Source organism: Ceratosolen solmsi, unplaced genomic scaffold, assembly GCF_000503995.2.
Source record: "Ceratosolen solmsi marchali unplaced genomic scaffold, CerSol_1.0 scaffold1, whole genome shotgun sequence".
Lineage (NCBI taxonomy): Eukaryota > Metazoa > Arthropoda > Insecta > Hymenoptera > Agaonidae > Ceratosolen > Ceratosolen solmsi.
In genome coordinates this window covers 3,209,208-3,235,658 of record NW_011948415.1, presented here as the reverse complement: position 1 = coordinate 3,235,658, position 26,451 = coordinate 3,209,208, and the positions used below count along the sequence as shown (strand labels likewise).

The 26,451-nt window shown below is 31.4% G+C and overlaps 1 protein-coding gene across 1 annotated transcript in view; it reads left to right on the top strand.

Moving 5' to 3' along the window:
* Positions 1-3,490: 3,490 nt before the first annotated feature.
* The window catches only part of LOC105368587 (uncharacterized), a 51,424-nt gene continuing 28,463 nt past the window's right edge, over positions 3,491-26,451 (top strand). The window contains exon 1 of the mRNA XM_011507622.1: positions 3,491-3,997. Coding sequence (XP_011505924.1) covers positions 3,767-3,997 — 231 coding nt within the window. The 5' untranslated portion in view covers positions 3,491-3,766. The remainder of the gene's footprint in view (positions 3,998-26,451) is intronic.

The following is a 26,451-nucleotide window of genomic DNA, read 5'->3' as shown; positions in this document are numbered from 1 at the left end:
AATTAAGAGTGAGTGCAAATAGGGAGAGAGAAAGAGAGAGAGAGAGAGAGAGAGAGAGAGAGAGAGAAGGCTAAGCTTACGAAAGCACTGTACCGTTTAAGTATAATGCGACTAAAACATGCTGAAACTTTCCATTTAAAAAAAAATTTTTCTTCTTTAGCGTTGTTGTAACATTATTGACATATAATTGATCTATGATGGAATGAAAGAGGTCGATTGATTTATTATTTTTCGAAGAACTATTTGATACAATAGTATCGATATTTATGCAAACATCAAAAGTTTTGTTATTATGTAACTGCTATTATTCATTACTCTATTGTATAAATAGATAATCAGTTTGGCCAATCAAGCGGAACATTTATCTCTGTATTTCTCTTCATTTTTGAAATCTTATCTGAAAGAAAGTGCAAAATATAAAGTAGAATAGAAATAGAAATAGAAATAGAATAGAAAGTAAAAATGTACGGTACGACTATGAAAAAATATAGTGTATCATAGATAATAAAATGGTACAAGTATTGTTCATTTTAATATAGCTAATAAAAAAAAATTTGGAAATTATTTAGATTGTAGCTGTAAAAGCCAATTCATGTACTCGATTGTTTTACTTACTGTTATATGGCATTTCCCTCGTTCGATTGATAACACTGAAAAACATTTGCTTGTCCTTTTCATGGAAAGTTTTTGCAGCATAGTTTTAATGGAACAACTATTATGTTTTGCGTCATGAGATCATTTTGCCATATTAAGGAATTATTAATCTACAAGAAAATTGAGTTCTTAATATTTTGATAATATCCTTGCAATTAAATTAACTATTACCATTCATGAATTCAGAAAAAGAAAACGATACGTTATTAAAAGTTAAAAATTTATTTTATGGTTAGAATTATATAATAAATTATTTCGTTTATCTTAAATAATTAATTGTAATTGATCGATATAACTAAAATTTTATATTTCCATAATGTTTAAACAGAGTTTCTATGTTTACAGTGAGGGAAGCTGGTGGATATTATTTATATAAATATTTCATCTTCTTAGATTCGCTCAATTATTCTATGTTTTTAAGCTACCTTTTCAACCAATAATAATAACAATAAATATGATAAGAAATAGCGGATAATATAATATTTGAACGGCCGAATTAATATTCAAAATTTTAACTCAAACGTCTTATTAGACTAAATAAGCATTAAATTGGATACACTTAGTGATTTAAGTGTATACACGTCCAACTTTTTTTATCCTAGCATAACGACTTACTTGATGAGGCTCTTGCTCTATTTGACGAAATCTCACGTGCAACTCGCCAACCTACTTTCACCTACTCTCGTCTTACTCGCGCTTTCTCATATTTGCCCTCTGCTTCTCTCTCACGGTCTGTGCCCCATGTTGTAACGATTAATCTTACGCCAACGGAAAAGATTGTCAACTTTTAACGCGCCATTTAACGGTGTGTAAACTTAGTCTAATATTCGCTTTTAAATTAGTAATTTAAGTTATGCACTTTGCGCGTGTATTCTAAGTTTTCCTGCCGATCTTATCCATAGGAATTAGTTAACGAATTCATATAATTTTAAGCGATTATCATATAGTTATCATATAGTAAGTGATATAAACTATAAATTTCTTTACTTTTTTTGCCTTTCTGAACTCATAAAAGTGCAGAATAAACGGGTATATTGAATAATTTTGTCTAAAGGAAATTAATTTGCTTTTCTATATGAATATATCGAGTAATTTAATTGGCAATGTAGCATTAGCTTTTCAAAGCATCTAATTGTACTACGTTAAATCGAATGTACTTATTATGTGGATTAATTGTTTATTAAGAAGGCAAACGTATAAACATGGTAAAGTTAGAGAAATATCTGCAATAAAATCCATTTGAGCAAAACGGATTCTTTCATAATTTTTCCATTGAATTATTATGTAATCTGACACCGTAGCAATTAAAAATTAAATATTCTGATTTATTCAATAACACATTAATTTACTATACAGTCGTATAGAATGGTAATATCGCTATTTCAGCGAGGATACAATCCAATGAGAACTAATTTAAATTTTAATTAAAAACGATTAAGGCATCTCGAAGAAAAATTAGCATTGTTATTCGATGTCATGAAAGCAGCCGTTTTGTACGGTAAGTCTTGTTCACTAATTCTGTTTCTCTATGCTTTTCTCAATCTCTCTATTCTTCTGTTCTTTTAGCATCGTATTCTCTCACTTTCAGTGGTAAAGTCTTGATTTAATTGACTTGCCTAACAATTAATCCAGGTCGATGGAAGAGCGATTTCTGGTCTTGGCTTTAATTTTCCTTTGTCGCATTTGGATTTTCTGTTCTTCCGTTAATTTCTTCTATCCACGAGGAAACTGCGCTGCACTCGTCTTATCTTTTTCACCTTTTATACTCTGGTTAAAGCCTTACTATTTTTGTTATCTTTTCATTTGATAAGTATTAACATTTTAGGGAAGCTAATTCACTTTAACAGAGCAACGGAAAATATTCAGTTTAAATTTTCTTAATGATTTTAGCGTAAACTTTTCAATAATTTGATAAAAACATCGTTATGAATTATCTATAAACGTAATAATGAGTTATTTATACCATAATAAGCAAAAAAGAATTGATTTATTTCTTTGTAATAATTATTTTCTATAGCACGATCGTAATACGAATAAAACTTGTATAACTCGATTGATAAGACTATTACTACTTCTTTTTTTCTCAAACGAAGTTTTAACAATATTATAATAGATATAATTTCAATTTAATTTATACGGTATAAAGTTATTCGGAAAAATTATTTTCTTCGTAATTTTAATTGAATAATAATATACTTAAGCTGTCCAGAACGTTTTTTTTCATGTTTTATAATTAAATTATAAGAGCCGAATAATGCAATGATATTCATGATAAATAGCTAGTAAGAACTGAACATATTAAAGATTTAAACAAAAAATCGATTATTATTCTGATCTCATATTACGTCAGAAATAGTTGGAAGTCAGACATTTAGAAAGAAAGATGATGAGCAACGAATAGCCCATTAAAATGACAAATATTTGCTATTTAATAGTGCAGATATAAAATTGAAAAAGACGAACCAACGCCTGCTAATATTATTTATTATTAAAGTGAAATAATTTGTATTAAATTAGAGCATTTAGCGTATAAATAATGACGATAGTTTGGCAGTTTAAGCTTGGATCAAGCCCAATTGTGCACGGAGTCTTGTCGGATTAATCCTTAAAGCTCCAGGCACCCGATTGGACATGAATCCAGATAGAAATGGATCGCACCCAAGTGGCGACTCATTTTAATCGAATGAGCCGCGAGTGTCTCCCTCCTAACGTAAATGAAAAAAAAAAAAAAAAAAACCTTTCTTTTGTGGCGTCAAGGACGCTAACGATTAAGGCTAACAGTCGTACGAACCGTGTGTTTTCAGATTGGCTGGTGGGGTTGTCAGATCGAGCGGCCGGCCGAGTTGGCGAGGAATATGCCGGGAAGTGGTGCGGGGGCGAGTGGAGCCTCGGATTCGCTAATCGGCAACGAGACTCTAGCCCCGATGTGATCGCCGTGCTCGAGGAGTTAATCAGAGCCGATCGTCCGAGATCGCGAGGGAGGATGAGGTTCCCGTGCCGCTCCAGGGAGCCGGGTGAGCGATAGGTCGAGTGCTCGAGTGTTCGCTGAGAGAGTGTCGGCTAAGGGGGGCGGAGGTCGTGGTGGGGGTGGCGTAGCAGGGCAGAAGGTGTGATGGTCTCGGGGTGGTGTCCGTGCGTGCCCCTGGGGCGCCGGGACGCGCCGCCCCCGACGCAGCAGCAGCAGCAGCAGCAGCAGCAATCGGGGCAAAAGACTTGGCGGAGCGTAGGGCCATTCACCGTCAGCGCAGCCACTGATCGCGCAGAAATGGTTCAGATGTTCTACTATGAGAATCGTGGAAAATGTTGCAAAAAGCTATTACGGTATAACGGCTATCCTAACAAGGTTAGTTGAAATCGATATTTATTTATCTTTATTCGTGTCTTACCTGCCAGGGGATGACGACGTGTCTCCTTAAATGGTTAAAGGATATAATTAAAGAATACAATTTTTTTTTAACGCTGTAGCTGCATCAATACATAATGCTTTTCGTTATGCTCGGAACTATAAAAAAAGAAAAAAGAAAAAAGAAGTTAATTATCGTTACTTAAAATCGTTTGTTTTATGAGTTATTGTTAGCTGTCTAACGTCACAGCAACTTTTGTACAACTTTTGTATAGAGATAATCAAACAAGAATATTCAGGTATTATTTACAATAATTGCGAAAATAGTTTCATAGTATAAAGTCATCTGTTGCACACTTATTGCTTAAATGTTGCTATTTCAATTTTCAAGTTATAAAAATGACGCGGAGCAAATGACAGTAAAACTTAAGATTGTCCTGTTTAAAAGCAAATATGATATTGAAGATAAATGAATTATAATTTAATTTCTCTTTTTGCGATTATTTACATAATTTAATCTATCGATGCATTCGCACACATCAACATCCACACCTAAATCTATATTATGTGCGAATACTTGCAACTGATCGTCTATTAATTTTTAATTTTTTATTAATAATTATAAAAAAAAATGTATATATATATATATTTTTTTTTTTTTTGAAGATATTGACAATATGAAATTTTTTCTAATACATTGTAAACGTCTATATACATATTATAGATTACGTGATAAATGAAGTTATTTGATAAGAAAATTAAACGAGATAATGTTAAAATAAATAGTTATGCCAGAGAAAAAACATTAATTATTTCTTTTTTATTATTGCGTCGTTTTATTATTTATTAATTTACAGAATAAGACTAAGCTTATATACGCTATAATTTATAAGATATACGCATGATAATATAACTTTGCTTGTTAAGGCGATGCGTCCGTCGCTGTTCGTGATCATCTTACATTGCAAAATTACGAGCAAACTCGTTAATTTCGTCGAAATTTAAAGCGCATAAAAGAACTTAAGGAATATTTTCAATTACCATCAGATAATTATATTAAATCATACATTATTATATAATGTTTTCTAATGTTCATTACTATTTTCTTTCTTTTTTTTTTATTTATTAACTCGTTTATTAAGTAGTTGAATTAAATAATGTAATTATGGAATAGAACGTAATAATACACTTAAAGGGTTAAAAGTCATTTGAATTTACTTTACAGAATTTAATTATCGTCCTCGAAATAGTAATTAATAAATTCAAATATAATGGTAAAATTTAAATATTACACAGGGCCAATAATTAGGCCCTCGTCCATCAATTTATATTTCAAATGAATTTTTCATCTGATTTTTTAACAATATTTTATCGGTGCCATATTTTCTATTGTTATTCTTTCATATCAGCATGTTTTATCTTTGGGACTTGACACCTATGGCCCTCTGGAGATGAAGGCTTTTTTTTCAGTGCCAGTAAGACATCGATGCTATGTAATCGCGAAAATAATTCGATTTTGCATCTTTGTGGATGAATTTGGATGAAGAGGAGCATGGATAATCGAAGGTCTAGTGGAAAATTTACGCTAGAACGGAACGAGCGAATTTACATAATTTCTCGTATACGTCAAGTTTTCCTTCTACGCTGTATGCCCGGGCAGCAATCACTTTGTGATTAAAAAAATTATGAAAATTTTAAATAAGAAAGTGTGAAAATAAATAGCAAAATAAAAGCAATTGCCTATCATGACTAATTTTCAAAATAATAGAAAGATATCTTGATAATTTTTTTTTTTTTTTTTAATAGACTATGCATTCTTCAGCTGCTTTCCAATTTGAAGAAATTGTGTATTTCGCTTCTTTTTTCGAAACTAATTTGTAATTATTATTCGGTATATCAGCTTCTTGCCTTTCTTTCCTTTATAAAGCTACTGTAAATTGCAAAGAAATTTGAGTGCAATTTCTAGTGATGTATTCTGTAAAGCAGAGAAAATATGTTCATTGGATTGGCTGTCTATCCTATTCATTTCTAATTAAAGCAATTTATATTTAAAAAAATATTTCAATAGAAAATACGCTATTATCACAATTACCCAATAAATTATCTTTATTAATTTAAATTAAAAAGCTCATTTTTATGTTATTGTTTATGCTTTATCGATAATCCTTTAAGCAAAAAGGCACATATACTGCGAAACACTGCAGACTATTTGAATTGTCAAAAGAATTATAGTTTCAGAGTATAATTCGAGTACTATGATAAATCCATTCTATCTAATTTCTATCTAATAAAAGTACATCCCTTATATATTATAATATCTAAAATGGTAGAATATGCATACACTAATACGTGTATTTCGCAAATTATTCTTAACAAATCATTATTAGTGCTCTAGAGAGAGAGAGAAAAAAAATTTGATATTTTGCATAATAAAATGGTTATTTTCTCCAATTACGATTATCTAATTTTTATCAATACGCTATATAAAACTAGTATTTGTAGTATTGAATTGCAGCAAAAGATGCTCGCAAATTTAAAAGCAATAGCAAAGTGAAGCACGAAGAAATAAAAGGCGTATAGTGGCTTTCGAATTTCCTGTTTACTTTTTTTACGTAGCCTTCGATGTCTAAAAGTAGCCTGACATTAAGCTCTTCGATGGTCGGATTTTTCGGATATCTAACTTTCGAGCAAGAGTTTCTTATCGCTGCAATATAGTATCTGTGACAGAAATGAAAGTAGAGGCTTATATAATCTCGCGAGCGGAGCATACTCGAACGTACGTGTGCACGGAGCCGAGGTTAGGAAATTTACGCGTCAGGGAGATTGTATCTTATTTTCAATGCTGTTTGTATGTATAAAGTAGGCTAAAGAAAGAAAAGAAAAAAGAAAAGCGACGGTTGGAATTAATTCGTAAAAGATGCGCGTAATGGGAATTTTTTTTTTTTTTTTTTTTTTTTTTTTGAGTATTCAACCATTTGCTGCCGACGGTAATAAATGGAGGAAGAGAGAAGGGAAAAAACAGATTGGCAAGATAGAGTTGGTCGTCGAAGGGGTGTGATACGGGCGTTGGCTTGGTGGAGTGAGGGGTAAGGATGTAACAAGCTCAGCCGGAGCGGCGTAAAAGCGAAATTGAATTTTATTGGCTTTTTGCGAAGTTGAAAGGTCTTGCGCCGCTTAGATCGCAATTTTACTTCCTCTTTACTAGTTCTTCGACAGTGAAGAGTCGATCTATCGAGAGCCGATAGGGTCAAGTAAATCCATTGAAATAACTAGTGCATTACCAATTTTCAGCTTCGTCCACAAAAGTCTAGTTATTATTGAGCATTTTTCAGTTTCAACATAAATATGCATGCGATTCAGATAAGTAAGATTTATGCGCGATACGCTGTTGTCCTGAAAAGTCTCTAATTACCCTCAAACGATAATCGAATGTTAATAGCTTAATAATTCCCGGGGATACGAAATTTGTCCGATTCGTCGCAAATAGCCGTTTATGATTTATTTCATTTTAACATTCAAATACATAATGTTCTCGAACGACTAGTTAAGTAAAAAATTAATATTTCGAAATTTTAAACTACGTGATACTTATCTCATTGATTTTTATCAATCTGACTCCCTGTTATGGACATATGCAATGCCATAACTCCTTTCCTATTATTCATTGCCGCATATATTTTACTTTAAAAGGGCTAAAGCACTGTCACTAAGCTCGCATATTTTACCTACGATCTTTGATTATTTAATAATAATAATAATAATAATAATAATAATAATAATAATAATAATAATAATAAAACAAGTGCGAGAATGCAATACCTTTTACACTGTTGTACAATCTATCTTACTATTACCATACTATTTTTACACGAAAATTGATAAATCTTGAATATATGGATGAGATTAAGCAAACATTATTCCAATAGGCCTATACTGTACCTAATGAAGGAGCAAATTCTCGCAATTCCTTAAAATCCAATCTATCCATTTGACCTCCACTCGGGCCCACTTTGCATTTACTTACCTGACAATTTACAAACTGGCAGAATTAAAAATTCGTCTGCCCCAGACTTTAAGTATCATTGTGGCGGTCCTATGATTGCCTTCAGCGACGGAAAGTGGCTCGCGCGATGTATCCCCTAAGAGGATCCATGGCTCTGCAACAACTCTACATTCTCTCTTGGGAGAGGGGATTGTAGGGTCGTATCACTTAAGTTAGCTGTTGAATTACGTGATTATAAGAGAGGTAGTGTTTTGAGAAATATTCACGTGCCCGTAATAATGGATTATGCGTCAGTTATAATTAATATTAACCACACGCGTAATTTCATCGAATTATGTTGGCAAATGACCGATGTACCGACGACCGACGACCGACGATTACTTTATACACGTCTATGAATACGCTTTCACCTAACAGCAGATCGTGGCATTTTTGTTTCTTCTGAACCTAAAGAGCAGGAGGCTTAGGAGAACATTTTACAAACATTAAAACGGTCATACATGGCTATGGAGGCTATTAAGTTCTCGGCTCATTTATCTATCGTCAAATTCAATTGGCCCACGTCGCGAGTACAAAAGAAGCTGAAAGCGAGTCTGTATATAAGCCATCGAGAGATAAATCGACTCGTTATCCGGATAGCCATTATCCGAGGAGTCGCCGCGGACAGAGTGAAGTTACTTTAGACAAGGAGCTGGGAACAAGGGGCGGGGGTGGTGGTCTTGGAGTCACGTCTTGGTCATAGCGCCTCGAAGAACTAGGCTAATGCCTCAGAGAGTTCCGAAACTCTTTCATATTTCGAGGGCACGCGGAATTTTCTTTCAATAACCGTTATTATTCGCCAAGGCCATTTATTATCGGCTCAGGAGTCGCCTGTCTCGCGGTCTCCTTCGAGCCGTGCGATACCGCTCTCTTTTTCTTTGATGGACCCTTTTCGTTCATTTCCTGAAAAATCGACGACCTATTTTTTTCTTTTTTCTTTTTCGTTATTATTTTTTTTTTTAGTTTTTTATTTTTTATTCATAGCTTTTGTGAGCGCGCAACGTTCATCTTTATATTATTTTATTACTTCTATCTTTAAGGGCGTTTTAGTTTCTTTATATTTATTTAGTGTCTTTATACACTGAGCTACTTTCATTCACGATCAATTGGATAATTGTTATTTGAGAAAATTATTCGCAATACCGATAATGTAACCTGTTACTTTGTGTAGGGTAAGTTTTCGCAAATATTGAATTAAAAATATCGATATTCGATTCGATCCGTAATCCATTAAATGATATAAAATATATGATACGACATTTTTTATCACGCAGTCATTTTTACAATGTAGACGAAAGAATTTAACTGATTAATTACGGCCATTTTGAAAATTTACTAGCTATTAGCATAAATGTATTTTCAAGGTTAAGTGAATTTATTATATAGAATTATCCATACAGCTTGAATAAACTGAAGGATTAGTAAAATTTGTTTTTATTTGTTAAAACTGATAATTTAAAGGATTTGTAAAATTCTTTATACAAAAAAAAGAAAAAAAAAAAAAAAAAAAAAAAAAAAAACAACAACAACAACGTGACTTAAGTTTTCTAAGAGTTTTGTGTAATCAATTTCTGTTTCTCCTATAATGTTAATGTTCACATGAGTTGCAAAAGTGAATGATGAATAATGAATTGCGAAATGAAAGAGACTAATTTCTGTGATATCTCTTGGACATGATCTCTAGCAAATGATCAAAGTCATTGGATAAAAATTGTTCCATTGGTAGACCAGAAATGGTTTCTTTGGCTGTTTATTCGAAAGACATTTGCTGGCTAAGTTGAATTTTTACGAGGTTTTCAATGGCCGTTTGTTACGTGAAGCTTGTATTACTGTATACAAGTGACGTAAAATCCTCGAATGCTTGATGTATACGATTCGGAAATTCAAAGTAGGATGTGCTTCTCTTTGTTCCATTACTTTCGTCGATTTGCCCGTGGATTTCGTTACTAATCTATTTCCCTCTAAAGTCTCGTAGCTCTACCAATCGGGCAGAGCATTTTAAAAGAACTGAAATTGTGTATATATATATATATATATATCATTGTATATAATAATATATATCATATATGTCATTTGTGAAAGAGAATACGAAAATCAACGTTTGCTTTTATCCTGTATTATCTCTTCTTCATTTTACGCATTATTAACGGGACAGTATATCCGAAACCAAGATCCTTCGTTTTTCAATTCTTTCTTAGCCAAATAAGTACATAGGATTCGATTCGAATGAAATAGGACTTGTAGCGATAATTGAAGAGCGAGATAGCTAGCATTAAATCCAGAGCATGAATATAAAATTAGATGGGTGAATGAATAAAAGAAATGTCGATTATAAGGAGCTCCGTTGGAATATTTAGATTATTCAGAACTATTGTGATTGTAAGTAAAGTAGAATGTAAGGAAAGATTTTACTCCAAAATTGTTTAACGTTAAAGAAACTTTTATTGCTGAATTGGTTTTTCATCGTTTCAGGGCAAAGCCAAATCCTTTATTTGTATTAATTACGGTTATTTATTCTGTCCGTGTCAATTAATTCTCTTCCTATTTCATGCATATCGAATGGTATTTTTGTAAAATAATACTCTACGTAGGCAAATGCATTTGTAGAGTGAATACGACGGGAAATCCCTCGATGCCCCTGAAATTGGTGGCTCGCACAGTGAAATCTACGTTCAAGCTGTGACTTACGAGCGATTTGCGCATCGATTTGTCTATTTACCGTTCGCAAAGAAAGTCAGTTTATAAAATTCCAGCTGTAAAATGAGGTTGGAAGACGGAGCTGCGAGTTTCTCGTATTGTCGCGAAATTATGTGCATCGCATTACAATTGAAAATGTACGTGACTGTGGCGCGGAGAATTTCTTCCTGAATATTCACATGTCCCGTCTCAGTTTCCCATGTACAAGATTTGCCTCTTACGAGACTTACCTTTCATCACCAGGAGTTCAAGAACTGCAAGGTTTCAGCTCATTTCTCCTGTAACGTGTACCTAGTACGAAATAGCAGTCACCAAAGAGCCTTTCACGCTTCCTTGACTTCTTTCTTTCCACGTGCCACTAAAACTTTGAAGCGTGTTCACGAATTCTCGCGAGTTTCTTGCGTGTTAAATGCCCCTATACGAACGTACGACTTTCTAAGGGGAAAATTTAAAGCCCACCATAATATCCCAATACATATTCCCCTTAAATACGCCATTCATATTAAGTGTAATTTATTAATAAGACAGAAATGCTCGCCAAATTGTCCCTGGTGTACGCTGTGCCACCAATTAACAAGAAACTGTGCAGAACGCATTACCCCTCGTTAACCCGATGTTCTGTTAAAAATTAAAAGATGAAAAAAGCAAAAAGAAAACGTGTGAAAACAAGATAGAAGAGCGCGACATCCTCGAGTCTGAATACCGTGCAAATTGCGAATTGCGGCGAGGGGAGAACGGAAAGGGATGAATGAGGAAAAACGTCGTTATATGCTTTCACTTTGAATCAGGAGATGATTGAGTGACATCGTTTAGGCACGGCTTAGGCACGGCTTAGGCACGGTTTAGATGTAGTTTTGATAAGCTCTTAGGTGAGCAAGCCTGGAGCATTTGTGTAGCCTTCCGTCGGCTTTCTGACAATGACATACCTTGCGTTTGATGTCCTCTCTCAACAATCAGTTTATTGCTGCGATTTATAGGAAGCCGTTCCGTTCTTGCCGCTGTCATCGAGGGTTAGGCGGAGCGCGCTGTGATGCACTGGGAATGTCAAAGTTCGAGCCTGAATAAGGAATCAGTAGCATGTAAATGTATGTGAATAAGTATGCGTGTAGTTGTGGATGCCGCACATTTTAAATTGCAGTCAATGGAGGGGAATAATTTTCTTGGTCACTCATTAAATGTCGATGTCGATAGTTTTTCCTTTTTCATTTCTCGTCCTTTACGAAAAATCCTTGAAACAATTATCTTCGATTGGTTTCACAGCCAAGGAGATGATCTCATAAAAGTTTTTAACTTTTTTCTCTCTACTCTTATTTTTTTTTTTATTCTTTTTTTTTTGCCATCGACAATTCTAGATAGACTGTTCAATATACCTGCGTGACCTATCGATAATTTTTAATTAAATTTTATCCATCTTTTTATTAAATTTTTAATAGCAAGTTTGTCATCTAATTTAACTTCTTCTAATCTAAGTTTAATTTAAGTTATCAACTAGAAACGTACATTGTCACAATATAATTTCTGACCTATAACAAAACGAAATGTAACAATTGTCTTTAGATGAAGCATTTTCATCACTTCGATACTTAATGTTATTCATGAAAATTATTGGTATATTATTTATACAAATTTTAATTCAGACTTTATATACATGGCTGAAAGTGAAATATGCAGGTAAATCACAATCCTAGTTGAAGTCAAAGTAGCCTTTATCGATTCTTAAAAGATTTGGTTAAATTTATTCTAATATACGCTCTATTACGAGTTTTAGTCTCTATCAAAAGATCAAATTAATTTTCATTTTAGAAATAATTTAAATGAAAATTGATCCTCGTTGGAGTAAATTACATCTTTCAAGATAAATTTCAATTTCAGAGTATTTGATTAAATAACAATTCGAATAATTTTAAAAGCTATTTAAATAAAAACCCATAAACTAACGATGTAAAATATCATTCGTCTGTATACTTTTTTACAGTTATTATAATTCTAAATTTCGAATGTCGTTCTACATTATTTTTCACGTCAAATTTTAATAAATTTTTAATAAATTTTAATTAAAACTTATGTTCGTGTTTTAGGAATTTTAATCATGGAAAATTATTTTTAGATTACACTTTTAGAATAATTGACCCGAATTTTTGTATGTAACTTCAATCAGAACGAATCGATTAAAGTGATAATTAAATCAAATTAGAGATTAGTTTAGATGCAATAAAATTTTTGGCGAAAAATGTCAGATTAAATTATAGTTTTATAAATTAGAAATGACCAGTAGTTGCATATTTATCGGATATAAAACTACTTTATTTAACGCATGTGCATAATTTTAGTCATCTATTCAATTACTATAAGATATTAACATTAAGTTAGAAAGGTATTTATAAAAAAAAGATTTATAGAGGAATAAAATATTAGCTTGATCATTAATCTGTAAATAAGTAGAATTAAATTTATTTAAGTAAAGAGATCGTAGTTATCTATTATACAGAATCGAGAAAGAACAAAAATATTTAATTAATGTCATTATAGACGCTACAAATTTATAAGATAAAATAAAGAATTATTCATTGCATATATGCACTCACTGATTTAATAATATTATAAAACAATTGTTTATTAGATTTTTCAAATATTACTTATTCTCAATCATGCAAATATGTCAAATAAAAAAATAGGCGACTGATCAATTATTTCAAATGAGCGTAAGCGCTATCTAAAGCGATACCTAAAAATCTTAAAAATTAAACATATTTGTAATAGTTGGGATGTTATAATATTATTTAATTATTTAAAATATACATGGGAATGGATCATTAATTATATAAGAAATTTCTTGACTTTATTTATGTAGCAATATGCCTAATTAATTTTAGGATAATAACTTAGTAGCCTGTTATATCGACATTAATGGATTTTGCAATACGAACTTTCTACTTAAGCACTTATGGCACTTTATATAATATATTTTACTATAAAAATATAAGTGGAGTTCGCACATATGTTAGCAATGGTCAAACCTAAGTTTAAAATCTCTGAAATCTCTCAACAACATTTCGCAGGAGACAGGCTTACACAGCCATACCTTGGTAATTCACTCCAACTTCACTTTGACCGTCAGAGAGGAGCTAAATACCGCTTTAACATACTCGTGATTCTTCGTCTTTTGGGATTCTTATAGTGTTTCCCATTACCGAATAATATAGATCAACTATTCAACTAAGTAATGTAAATGTAACGTTTGATTCAGTATATGCAATTAGAATGCGCCCGAAAGATAATTCGGTCCGACTTGAAATGTAATTATAATTTTCATTATATATATATATATATATATATATAATACAGCGGCATAAAGTGAAATTTACTTATTCAAAAAGTTACTAAAGTCAGTTAAATTTAATTATGTTTGTGTAATTTGATATAAAAATATAGAATACACAACATTATATTATCAAAAAGTGCATATGTTTTACAAAGGAAAAATACTTTTTTTTTTACGAATTAAAACGTAAAAATAAGAAAAAAATTGATGAATAATTATTGTAGAACGATCTACTTTTATGAAATATTAAAGAAAATTATCTAAAATACGTGACATGCAAATTTAAATAGTAATACGATTATGAAATGTAAATAAATAAATTACCCACTTGATCCAATTTCTTTATGATCATCAACGATTAAAACATACTTATACGTATCTGCGTGTTACGCATTTTATTTGAAAGGCAGTGGAGCGTATTAATAAAAATTTTTAACTTCCTTGTTTACGAGCACGAGAAATGGCAAGGCAAATTCGCCAGTACTCATCGAGTTATGAAAAAAAAAATATTAGAAGCGTGAGGAAATGTTTTAAGAAAAAATCGATGAACCGCGCGTGCACGAGCACTCCAATTTGCCGCTTCGCTACTTCCGTTTCCATTTCTCCGGATCTTCCGGGTGCTCGCGTGAATGACGTTACGTTGTAATACGCGTGACATGACTCGGCGAGATTGGCCTTCTGCTTGTCTCTGTAAACTGCTTACGACATTTCGGTCTCGTGTGTCGGATGAAAATCTCTCTTAAAAAAAAAGTGACAGGGAAAGCTTAAAGTTGGACTTGAAAATTTTATACCTCACGCGTTGCCTTTATAGATAATATGAAGAATTCATCTTCGATTGTTTGCTTGTCACGTCGAAGATAACGAGTGAAAAAGAATACTTCGAAAATATTAATAAATTGATACATAGAATTAAATTAAAATAATTATTCCCATAAAATTTTCTCGATTAAAAGTATCGTCAATAATTGTTAATATTATAGAATACATGTATACGGATAAACCTACTCATTTCTCTTTTATTTATATTATTAATTATTATTATTAATGTTATTATCATTATTATTAGATTATTTATAAATTGGTGGGTATAGTAATAGTCGTAGAATGGAAAGTTTAAAATGTGATTAAACGGTATAGTCAAAATAAGAGGATTAAGGCATATAACTTAACAAGTGCAACTTAAGAACAAAAAGAAACTCATATCCTAATAATCAACCCAAAATGTTACTAAATTATTTTCAAACAATAGGCGTAGACATATAGAGATAAAATTCAATTTTTTAGAAAATTCGTGAAAATTTCGTAACGAAATATTGTATAAAGAAGATAATAAAAGAGAAAATCTGTACTTAACGGTACTTAATAAGCTCTATTAGACGCAAATTTGCTTGAGCTAAATAATATTTCATTAAAAGTTAATAAGTAAATTGACTTATTAATTCAAACTAATGTTTAGTAGAATATTTCATAGAATATACATTTGAATTTTTAAATTAACTTTCATATTTAATTAAACATTATTTCAATAATTATTATAAGAGTTGACATATGCGACGAGCAATTATTATTCTTTAATGTTTATTAATTTTACGCATTATTTTGATATTATAATGTTGATAATCTTGATAATATTGGAATGCCGTCCACAGCCGTAAAAAAGAATGCCGTCTAAATGAAAGTAAATAACATTTTCCCTAGTTATACGCGCTCAACGTGTTATTGTGATCAATCTATAATCTATCTGGTGAATGGAAAAATTATTATCGCATCGAATAAAGAGGCGAAACTACGTCGTCACTCGTGCGGCAAAATCTATGCATTCTTGTCAACGCGAAAATTGGTTTTTTTCCGAGCCTTGACTAGATAGAAAGCCAGTGCTTGCGTAGCCACCTGGAGGCCTAAGCGTCACCGAGGGAACAAGACGGCGGAAGATAAAGAGAGAAAGGCTCCGGCGAGTCAGGGGTGTCTAGAAATTTTAATCCATCACAAGCATCACCGCTATTATGTCGGATGATTAACGAGTCCGAGGCGTTCAGTAGTGTGCGTCAACGCGCGTTTCTTTGCGGCGAAACCGACAGTCCTGACTCCCATCCACAGTCATTGACTTTGAATTTCCAATCAGTGGCAAAGCACATCCGATTGATAAGAGACTCTTTGTGTTTCGTGTACTGACGGACGGTCTGTCGGTAGCGAATTGACATCTGTACATGGAAATATATCAGCGCAGCTATACATAGCCAAGTACTCACTCTTTCATTAGATTAAGCAACCAATTTACGAAATGCATTAAACTAAAATTATATCACGCCACTTTCAAGTGAACATTACATCGTGCATAAATAGAAAATTTAAGCTTTAAATAATCTTAAGTATAACATTAAATTCATTTTTAGTTCATTCTTATCAGTTGCTTATTATTTCTATGTACATTTTATAGAAATATCATCGGATATATCTAATCGGATAATAACAAATAAAAAATATTTAATTGCATCCATATTTCATATCACTCTAATGTCGAATGTCATTTATTAGTAAATTTTGGTAATTAATACTCTTCAAATCCTAAATAATTTAATGCTTTTAAATTACATAGAAAGAAAGTTTTAGAATACAAGTTTTTAAAGCAAAATATGATATCCAATGAGTACTAAACTCTGCTGTACGCGTTAATAAATTAATAAACCTTTTCGTAATTATACGGAAAATTCATGGAAAATAACATATATATATATATATATATATATATATATATATATATATGTATCAATGTATGTGTGGGGGGAGGGGGGTGTCGTATGATAAATCAATGTATCTATCTCATTTATTGTAGTTCTTATAATATTGGCCAAGTTTAAGGAAATATTTTAGAATATATGTTATAAATTATTCATTTCCAATTATTAATTTCATATAATAATTAATCGACTTTTTAAGATAGCTTAAACCGTACATTCTGTCTCAGAAAAAAGTTATAATATTATGAATGCATGGCTTCGTGTATCTACCGTATAAAGTCAGTATTACAGGAATGATTGATAAATCTCAGGTTGTCATAGTTTCAATTTGTTTTACATCGATACTTTCAGTAAGTGTTACAATTTTAATTAATTTCATTAAAGTTCTCCGTATAGTTATAAACAACGCAAAAACAGCTGTTTTTATTTGGAAATTCGTTGCTCTTTTTAGATGAAAACATTTGTCGAAAAATTATTAATTTCTCGATTAATATATGCATGATAAATGCGATAAATTAATAGATGGTTACATTTTTATTTTTATTTTTCTAATTATAGAAAAATAGATTATTATATATCATTATAAATAAATGAGTAGTATTACCAAACAATAATTTTAATCAAAACAATAAAATACGTTACATATTAAAATTCGATTTTTAAACGTAATTGCAATAATTGCAGATAACGAATATTGTAATAATATTTCTATACACGTATGAATTTATATTAATCAACTTATCATATTATTATATATTTGGTATATTACAACTACAAGTTCTATTATTTCGAAGTTTAAAAACATAATTTTCTTCCATACTTAAATGTTATCAACAATATCAAAAGTTTTATTTAATATTAATTTTCAAAATCAGCACTTCTCAGAGAATTTCTGAAAAACTAATCCAATTATTGATTGAAAATTTTCCATGCTTATTTTAGATAAAAAATATTTCTCTTTACTCTTATGATTTTTTTTAAACGGTACTGGAAATTTTACACAGAAAAATCTTTTTTTACATAAAACTCGATATTTTACGTTAGTTAATTTTATTCTAAATTATTTAATAAATGATATATTAAGATAACATATATATATATATATATATATATATATATATATATATATGTATCAATGTATGTGTGGGGGGAGGGGGGTGTCGTATGATAAATCAATGTATCTATCTCATTTATAATATATATAGATAAAATATATATATATATATATATATATATATATATATATATATATATATATATATATATATATAATTTGTTCTATCTGTCTTATAATATCTAGTTGCAACTTTTATTTAATCGTTTTTACTGTCCCAAATGTTAATTTATTTGGTAATTTAAATGTCAGAAAAATCTGAAAATATTATTTTGTTTATATTATTACTCATAATCTTTCGTTTCATACTGATATGAAGTAATAAGCTTAGTTTATAGATATAAGAAATATAAATAATATTCTGATGCGATTTTTTTTTTATCTGGTTGATATTCACCCTTTTATTCGTATTTTGAGGATATTTTAGTATTTTGGTTACACATGTTAACGAGTTCTTGACGATCCCAGTGATTTCGACAGCCCTTACAATATTCTTTGAATACTACTTGTGTTACTTTATTTTTTATCTTCTTTTTGTAAGTTGTGCTGTAAGTTTTTTAAAGAAATGAATTTAAAAGATATTTCGATTCTATGTATAAAAAAATGTGCGCGCACGCGCGCGCGTGATGTGTTTAATTTTTAAGTATAGAATTATAAATGAATTTAAAGATTGAATAGATTTTACATTGAATGGAGCAAAGTTAATAATTAATTACGTCTTTTTATTTTCTTAATAGAATTTAAGTATGAACAATTATTTTCGGGAGCAAGAGTAATGGTATTTAATATTTGATTTTAACGTAATTCAGTAGTATATTATCTTTGCTTTAATTTACTGTCACTTATTATAGAAAGATTTTTCTAAAAATTAAAAATGTATGATAATATTGATATACAGTTTAATGAAAATTGCTGCTATAATATAATAATTAATAATGCTTTATGATTAAAATTGTTTAATAGAATAATTTTTATTGAAGAAAATTGTTAATCAACGTTACTTTGAATTTCAGATATTTCAATTATATATATAAACTTTAAGTATGGCACTTTTAGTAAAATTCTTGAGTCTTCAATAAATTTAATTTAATTGCTTTCGTAAATTTACTTGACTATTTGTACCAAATTGCTAAATACATTAAAACTTGTTTCACAAGGCACATTTTATGTATTTTTAGTTACTATTAAATTTGCTTGGGTAAGTGTGATAAATTTTATTCATAATTTTTACTCGAAATTTTAATTAGTAACCATTAACTGTTTGAATATATTACAAACTATATTACTTAAATAACATATTACTTCTGTTTCTATAATATAAATTTATATTAATATATTCCCTTTTCCGAACGATTAAAATGCAATTTAATAATATGTGTATTCAATAATAATGTAAAGCTTTTTTTTTATACAAATTCAATTACCTGTCACTTGAGCCATTCTCTTTATTTGTATGCTCGTCAATTTAAATGTCATCGAGTAGAGTTTTTTAATAGAAATGTTTATTTTTCTATACGAAGAAATACATTCGACTTTCGTGGTTTGACTAAAAATTTTCATTCACCACTGTAACGCTATGCTCGCAACTTCTCTTTTTACGGTTCATTGTAGCATGTGACGTTCCATGCTTTTACTCATACACTCAGAAGAATATCAAAGGCTTTGAAAATGTTTAGAAATATAGAGGTAAATTCTGCGGCGATGCGTTCACCACGAAGACTCGGCGAAAGTCTTTGGTGAAGATAGAGATTATAGATATAAGAGCTAAAGTGAGAGAAGGAACAATAAAAAATACAAATAAATAAAGAGAGCGAGCGGCGATGAGGACTCTAAGAAGAAACAATGTGACTTGGTGTGACTCGGATAAAATGGGCCAGGGGGGTGAAGGAGAGGGTGGATTTGAAAGGGTAGCTGAGCGCGCCGAGAACGAAGTAAAAACGAAGCTCAGAAAAGGGTATAATAGAACTCGCGAAGGAAGTCAATAGAGGAACGGAAGGAGAAAATATCCGTCATACAAAGAGCGATGAACAAAGCAACGAAGATGCGGCTGCAAGTTTTTGGCTGAAAAGAGAGCAGCGATAAGTAGAGTGAAAAAGGTGTGCATATCTACACGCTTCTATGCACATATGTATTTGTGTATGCGCATGCAAAGATGCTCGTTTTCATTATTTACATTAAGATTTGTTCTTGAGAATAGAAAATCAGTCTAGTGTGTACTTTAAGATTGTTAGTGATTCCTTTACACGTTATTCGATTATTTAATTTGATATATTAATCTCTTGTTAATAAAAAAGAAAAAAATATATGTATATATGCGCGCATGTGTCTGTCGATTTTTATGTGCGCGCGCGCGCGTATGTATGGATATCATAAAATTTTATTAATAATTTAAAATGAATCTAAATTTTCTTTTTTATTTACTTAAAGATCAAATTTACTTCATTTAATGTAATAGTATTCTATAAATGTAGTATGCATCTATTTATAAATTATTATTACAGTTAGATCATTTAAAGATTTATACTTTGTGTCCTTAAGAATAGATAGCTTATCAAAATTGAGATATACTAGCTTTGGTGAACATATAACACGAGACGAATGAGAGAATAATAAATATGATAAGAAGCTTCTTGTAAAATATATATTAGTTTATACTATCTTAGTATATATTAGTATGTATATCTTACTCATTAAACTCATATGCGGCAATGGTTGAATACGATAACGTAATATGATTTATTGTAACTAGTTGAAGCTGCATATAGCGACATGAGTTCAATGTATCAGGATAAATAAAATTTTAGATAATTAATAGTTTATTGGCTTTCATTTTTAGTTGAGTTTATAATTTAATAATACATGTAAGTTTGTATAAATTATATATAATTGCATAAAGTGTATATATAATTTTTTGAAGCATACGTTTATTATGTAATAACTTTTATTGTTTATTTAAACAACAGATGGCAAGTTTATACTAATTCAAAATTTTAACACGCTTACGACAAAATTTGATAGACTCGGGATATTAAAACAAATGTAAGTTACAAATTAAAGTTTAAATAAATGGTCTAAAATTCGCTTCAACGTCTAAAAACTTAGGAGCTGAGTGACGAGTGAGTAAGAAAAAAAACGTTTAAGGTTAAAGAGTAGGAATAAAGCGGAAAGACTAGACTAAACAGAGTCAGAGATAGATTGACAGAGGGTGGAAGAATGAGAAAATCTGCGAATACGTAAGAGAAAGGCTGAAAGAGAGAAAAGGTTGCACGAACCGTCCGTATCCATAGTAACGAACGATCGTTGGCTCTACAGTTTGGTATACTACAGTCTTTCTATAGAGAAAGGAAGATAAAGTGTAATGGAGTAGGAGTAAAAATGAGGGAATGGAACAGAGAAACAGGAGAATAGGTACAGATAAATAGATAGTTAAGAAAAGAATGAGGTAGAAGGTGAAATTGAATCAGAACGAAAGTCAAAGAAGTTGAGAGATATAGATATATATAGAAAGATGGAGAGGGGGGGGGGTGTGTGGTGAGAGGGGGAGAGAGGTAACTATAACAAAGAGACATACTTTATTTATGGAGTGAAAATAATAATAAAGATATTTGCAGAGAATTTTTCTTTTTTTGTCAATGTTACGTATGTAGGTGAACATTTAGTGTTAACAGATTAGAAAAATATTCTACTTTTTCAATAGAATGAATTTGTGGTCTATCGAGTATAGCAAAAAATATTCGATGAAATATTTTTTGCAATTTCCACCGAAGCAAAACTCCGTGAACTTAAATGCAGAAAGTAAAGAAATTATACAGCTTTTTGTGGATGCTGCTATATGCCATTAAACTTACTATTAGGATAAATTTTTTCTGAATTAACACGAAAGAGGGATATATTTTTTATTAAATTTTTTTATGTTTACTCTTAATATTTGCTGACTACATACACTTGTGATAAGAGGGAGACATCAAACATTTTTCTCATATTAAACCAAAGGACAATAGTATGTCACATGTTTAATGAAAAATAAGTAATATTTAAGTATGTCTATAGATTAAGGTATTCTGTCATTAACTCTGAACAAATTTATTTAATAATAATCTGGGTGAAAATAAATCAAGTAAAAATCTTTTGTATCTTTCGAGACATAACCGACAATGTTTCATAAGAAATGCACAATTTTTTTGTCAGACATTAAAAATACGTTAGCAGACTTTATGAAAGTTTTTACTTTTTCCTGACTCTATCTCTACGGTTAATTTTTATGTTGAAGTACGTTTTGACATCTAGAAGTATTCGTATCGCACTCTTGTATTTTTTACATCGAGACGCCCGAAGTGTTGGGTTTATTGTTATGTTTATATAACCATTGGTACGTAAATATATAACCATTGATAGCTCAAGCTATCAAATGGTATTTCATAGAATTATCGTTGCGGTGCTTTTATTCAATGACGATCAGTAGAAAAAAAAATATCGTCCTCGTGTAACGATACGTCTGTTTGGGAAAAAAAGTGGTCATGTGCTTTGGTTCTGAGTGACGGAGACTGCGGGAAAAGAACAAAGCGCACGTAAATACGCACATGGGTGATCAATAGCTCATTATTACTCGCCTGGCACATACGTGTCAACGCCTCGAGTTTAGTCGACCGAAGATTCTGTTCGCTCAACTACCCATGGATATTTGTATAAATACGGGAAATTCTTAAAAATGGCTGACCAGCGCTTTCAACGAGGGCAACAATTTTTCATTTATTATTTCTCTCCTATAGTCACCTTTGGCTCAGCATGTGAGAACAAATTGTTTAGAGATACTGTAACGTCGCATATTAGTTAATAATCCTACGACCCCTAGTACTTTTAAAGATAAGTACTACAGTTTGATATATGCAGAGCAGTATCTACATGTCTAGTATCTACATGGAAAATTCTAGTATAGCACTTTGTATAACTTGGGTTATATATTTGAACTATTGCGTTAACTCTGTTTCAAGTAAATATGAAAGAAAGCTTCGGTAAGAGTTAAGATAACTCTGTCGAGAAAAACTTGAATTTCAAATTGTTAAGAAATTTTAAAGTTTAAAATTTTAATTTAAACTTTAATGCAAAGAAAATTAATGTTTCTATAATAAAATACTAACAATAACAGACTCGACTTTTGATGCACGAATAGAAGAGCATAATTAAAAAGGAAATTTAAAACCTTAAGAATTGGCAAAGCACTGCAATTTACTCACAATAATACACGTGAATTTTATTTATCAAACATCTATCACTCTGAGGAGAAAAAGAAGAAGAGAAAAGATTTATCAAAATCAGTACACATTTTAAGTACGGACGTTGCTGAGGAGTAACGTCCAAAAGTCTAACCATACTCCTAGAAGAAAAAAGCTATTTACGCTCCTGAAGCTAATAAGTGTTTGCCGCTACTCGCACGTTATAATTCCTAACGAGGTCCTTTTGTCTAAAATTCTTTGGGCGCGGCCCTCCAAAGTCGTCGACTTTTTTTTTTTTTTTTTCCGCGCACTTGCATCTCGCATGCAACGACCTCACTCCGACCGCGAACCCATGCGTTTTCCGGCTGACATACATACACACACACACACACACACACACTCTCTCTCTCTATATATATATATATCGTGTCTCATATTCGCTCGTTCTTTAGATGCGCACTGGCTCGTTCTACCTCAACAGTCCATTTGAGCTCTCTTATAATTTACTTTCGTGTTCGACTACGTCGGGACCATTGATCCAAGCCAACTAACTAATGTGCGTGAGATTTAAAAAATTTTAGTTTCGAGTCACGTCGACCACCCCGAGACTTTTAATGAGAACTTGTAGCTCTAGTTTTTGGAATCGTAACTTTATTATTTTTTCCGTATTTATTCATCAGTACAATTCTTTTTTTTTTTTTTTTTTTTTTTTTTTGTACCGCTTGAACTTATTCGAATGCAGGAGACGCTAAATCGAGGCTTTGTAATTGTAATAAAATTATATTTTTAATGTAATGAGAATTTTAATGCACAACAAAGAAGGAAATTTTTATAAAAATTAAGACTTTCACTTTTGCACTAACGCACAAGTATTTTTAATTATAACATTCTATACTCCAGTGCAAATATTAACAGTTAAATGCAATTATTTTGTTAATTAATTTGTTCGATATTGTGGATTAAACTATTTCGCACTTGTGTACTTTTAATAAATTATCGAAATCTTAATTGAATTCAGTTTTATGGAGGATAATATTTGGCAATAAAATTTTTGCGAACGAATTCAAACATTCGCAAAAGCTCTGCTTCTCACTTTTTGTAGCATTAATTGATAAAATTAATCTAAATTCTCGAGAAAATATTTTGCTATCATTGAATTTTCATTCATTAATACATTTTGTGTTTTAAAAAAATATTACCAAACAGAGATACATGATAATACAATAGATGAAATATAAAATATGTTTGTATTGTACTTACAGTTAATTTCAAATGCTAAAGAAACAAAAAAAATTGCATTTTGCTTTTCTATAAAAATGGCATGAATTAATTGAATATTAATAAGGATGAAATTAAAGTTGTCGAAATTAAGTGAGAATGCAGCTTCGTGCATTTGAGTTTGAAATTGAAAATTTGTAATAGCGCATGGCAAAGAGGGCTTCCACCACTAAGCAATTATTCATATTTTTTGGCCGAAGCACAGGATCGGATTTTCTGAGTAATGGCTGAATATTGCTGATTTCGATTGCTTCAAGGGTCTGCTTCGGACGCGGTAAAACTTGATCTTTTCTTTTAAAAATTCAAAATATTTTATAAAATATAGATCCATAAATAACAAAACGTAAAGCAAAATATAAATTGTAGTCTTCCTTTCTTTTTCTCCCTACCTGTTTCCCCGATTTTTTTTCCAAACTAGCGAGTGTAATAGCGAAATGAATAATCGACCTATAGAATCCATTTGAATTTCATACTTCACAACATTAAAAGCTTTCCTCGACCAATTATACATATTTCTAGAAAAATATTATTTAATAATATTTAATGCAAAAAAATGAGATATTTTTCCCATTCATAATTATCATATTTTTCTTTTAACTCAAACATTTTTAACGGCTATATGATTTTATCCGAATACCTATCGTTGATGGGGGATGAAAATAATTTTTAATTAAAAATTCATCCAAATTTGTATTTTTCATAAAAAGAAAAAATAATTTTATATTCCATACCACTTTGTCATTTCACTTGACGAAATGCATTATTAGTAAATAAGTCTGATAGTTTTGTTAGGTTTTGATAATCGTGACAATTTTCCCTACGCTTCGAACGCGTGTTTTTAAATATTTTGGAAAATTTACAAAGTTTTAAGATTTTTCTTTCTTAAATAACGATCGTTAAAAATAACATTCAAATCCTCTTCTATAACGCGACAAGTGTTCCCATACAATGTATTTAGCAGAGCCGTTGCACAGTCTTAGCTGGAAAATAGCACGGCATTATATAATAAAAGCCCAAATATGGAAATAGAAAAATCAGCGCTGATGCAGTAACTTTTTTAAGCCTTGAAAGCCTTTAAGCCCGACACATTACGATAAAAATGAAAGGCCACGTCGCGCCCTCGGCGGTGACAAGATATTCGCGCTTCTGTTTTACGGAGTCAGTAGGTCAAAAACAATGAGACCTTTGAATTAATCTATGGTTTATGGTTTTTCTCTCATTCTCGTCCTCTCTCTCTCTCTCTCTCTCTCTCTCTCTCTCTCTCTCTCTCCCTCTCTTTATCCGCCGACTTTTGAGCAATGATGATGTAATCGATGCCGTCGAAGATTCGCGGAGCCTCAGCCTCCGGCTTTATTTTCCCTCAACTCGAAACTCTACCTGAATGACTCTACAACGCTGGCGGCGCTCTCCAAATTTCACTGACATTTCCCATTTGCTTTCTGAGAATTGCCCCATAATCCCTTCGCTACCTTCGCCGTTCGTTTATTATTCGATCGCAGAGCAGCGGCACTTGAAGAATTTCAGCTGCGCGAGAATTCATTTACGGCCCTGGAATTATTCCCCTTCTGGCATTATTGAATCCGGAAATTTGAGATTCACGCAGTCTCCGGTGCTGGCAAGCGCGATTATTTACTCGATCAAATGCCGAGGAGGAGCCTGATTCTCTCGATTCGCCTGATTTAGCCGGCCAACATTCTCGATTCTCCATCAAGCAGTTTTCATCGCGTTGACTTAACGACGATCGAGCGCTCGTAAGTTCTCGACGCTCGAACGAATGAATTGCCGATGGCAAGCGACTATTATTATCAAAGTATATATATCGATAAAACAATTTGGCCTACGATATTAGAGGAGTAAAAGGTTTGTAACCGAGAGACCGGTAATTATTGTGAAGAAAAGAGTGTCTGATTTATCGAGACTATTTTGTAAAATCAAATGGCAATGAAATGCCTCGTCATATTTTATCACATTTGAGAGCCTTTAATTGTTTATTTAGGTTAGATTCCCTATTGGGAATCCTATTAAACGCGCTCAATTATGAGAGGCGAAA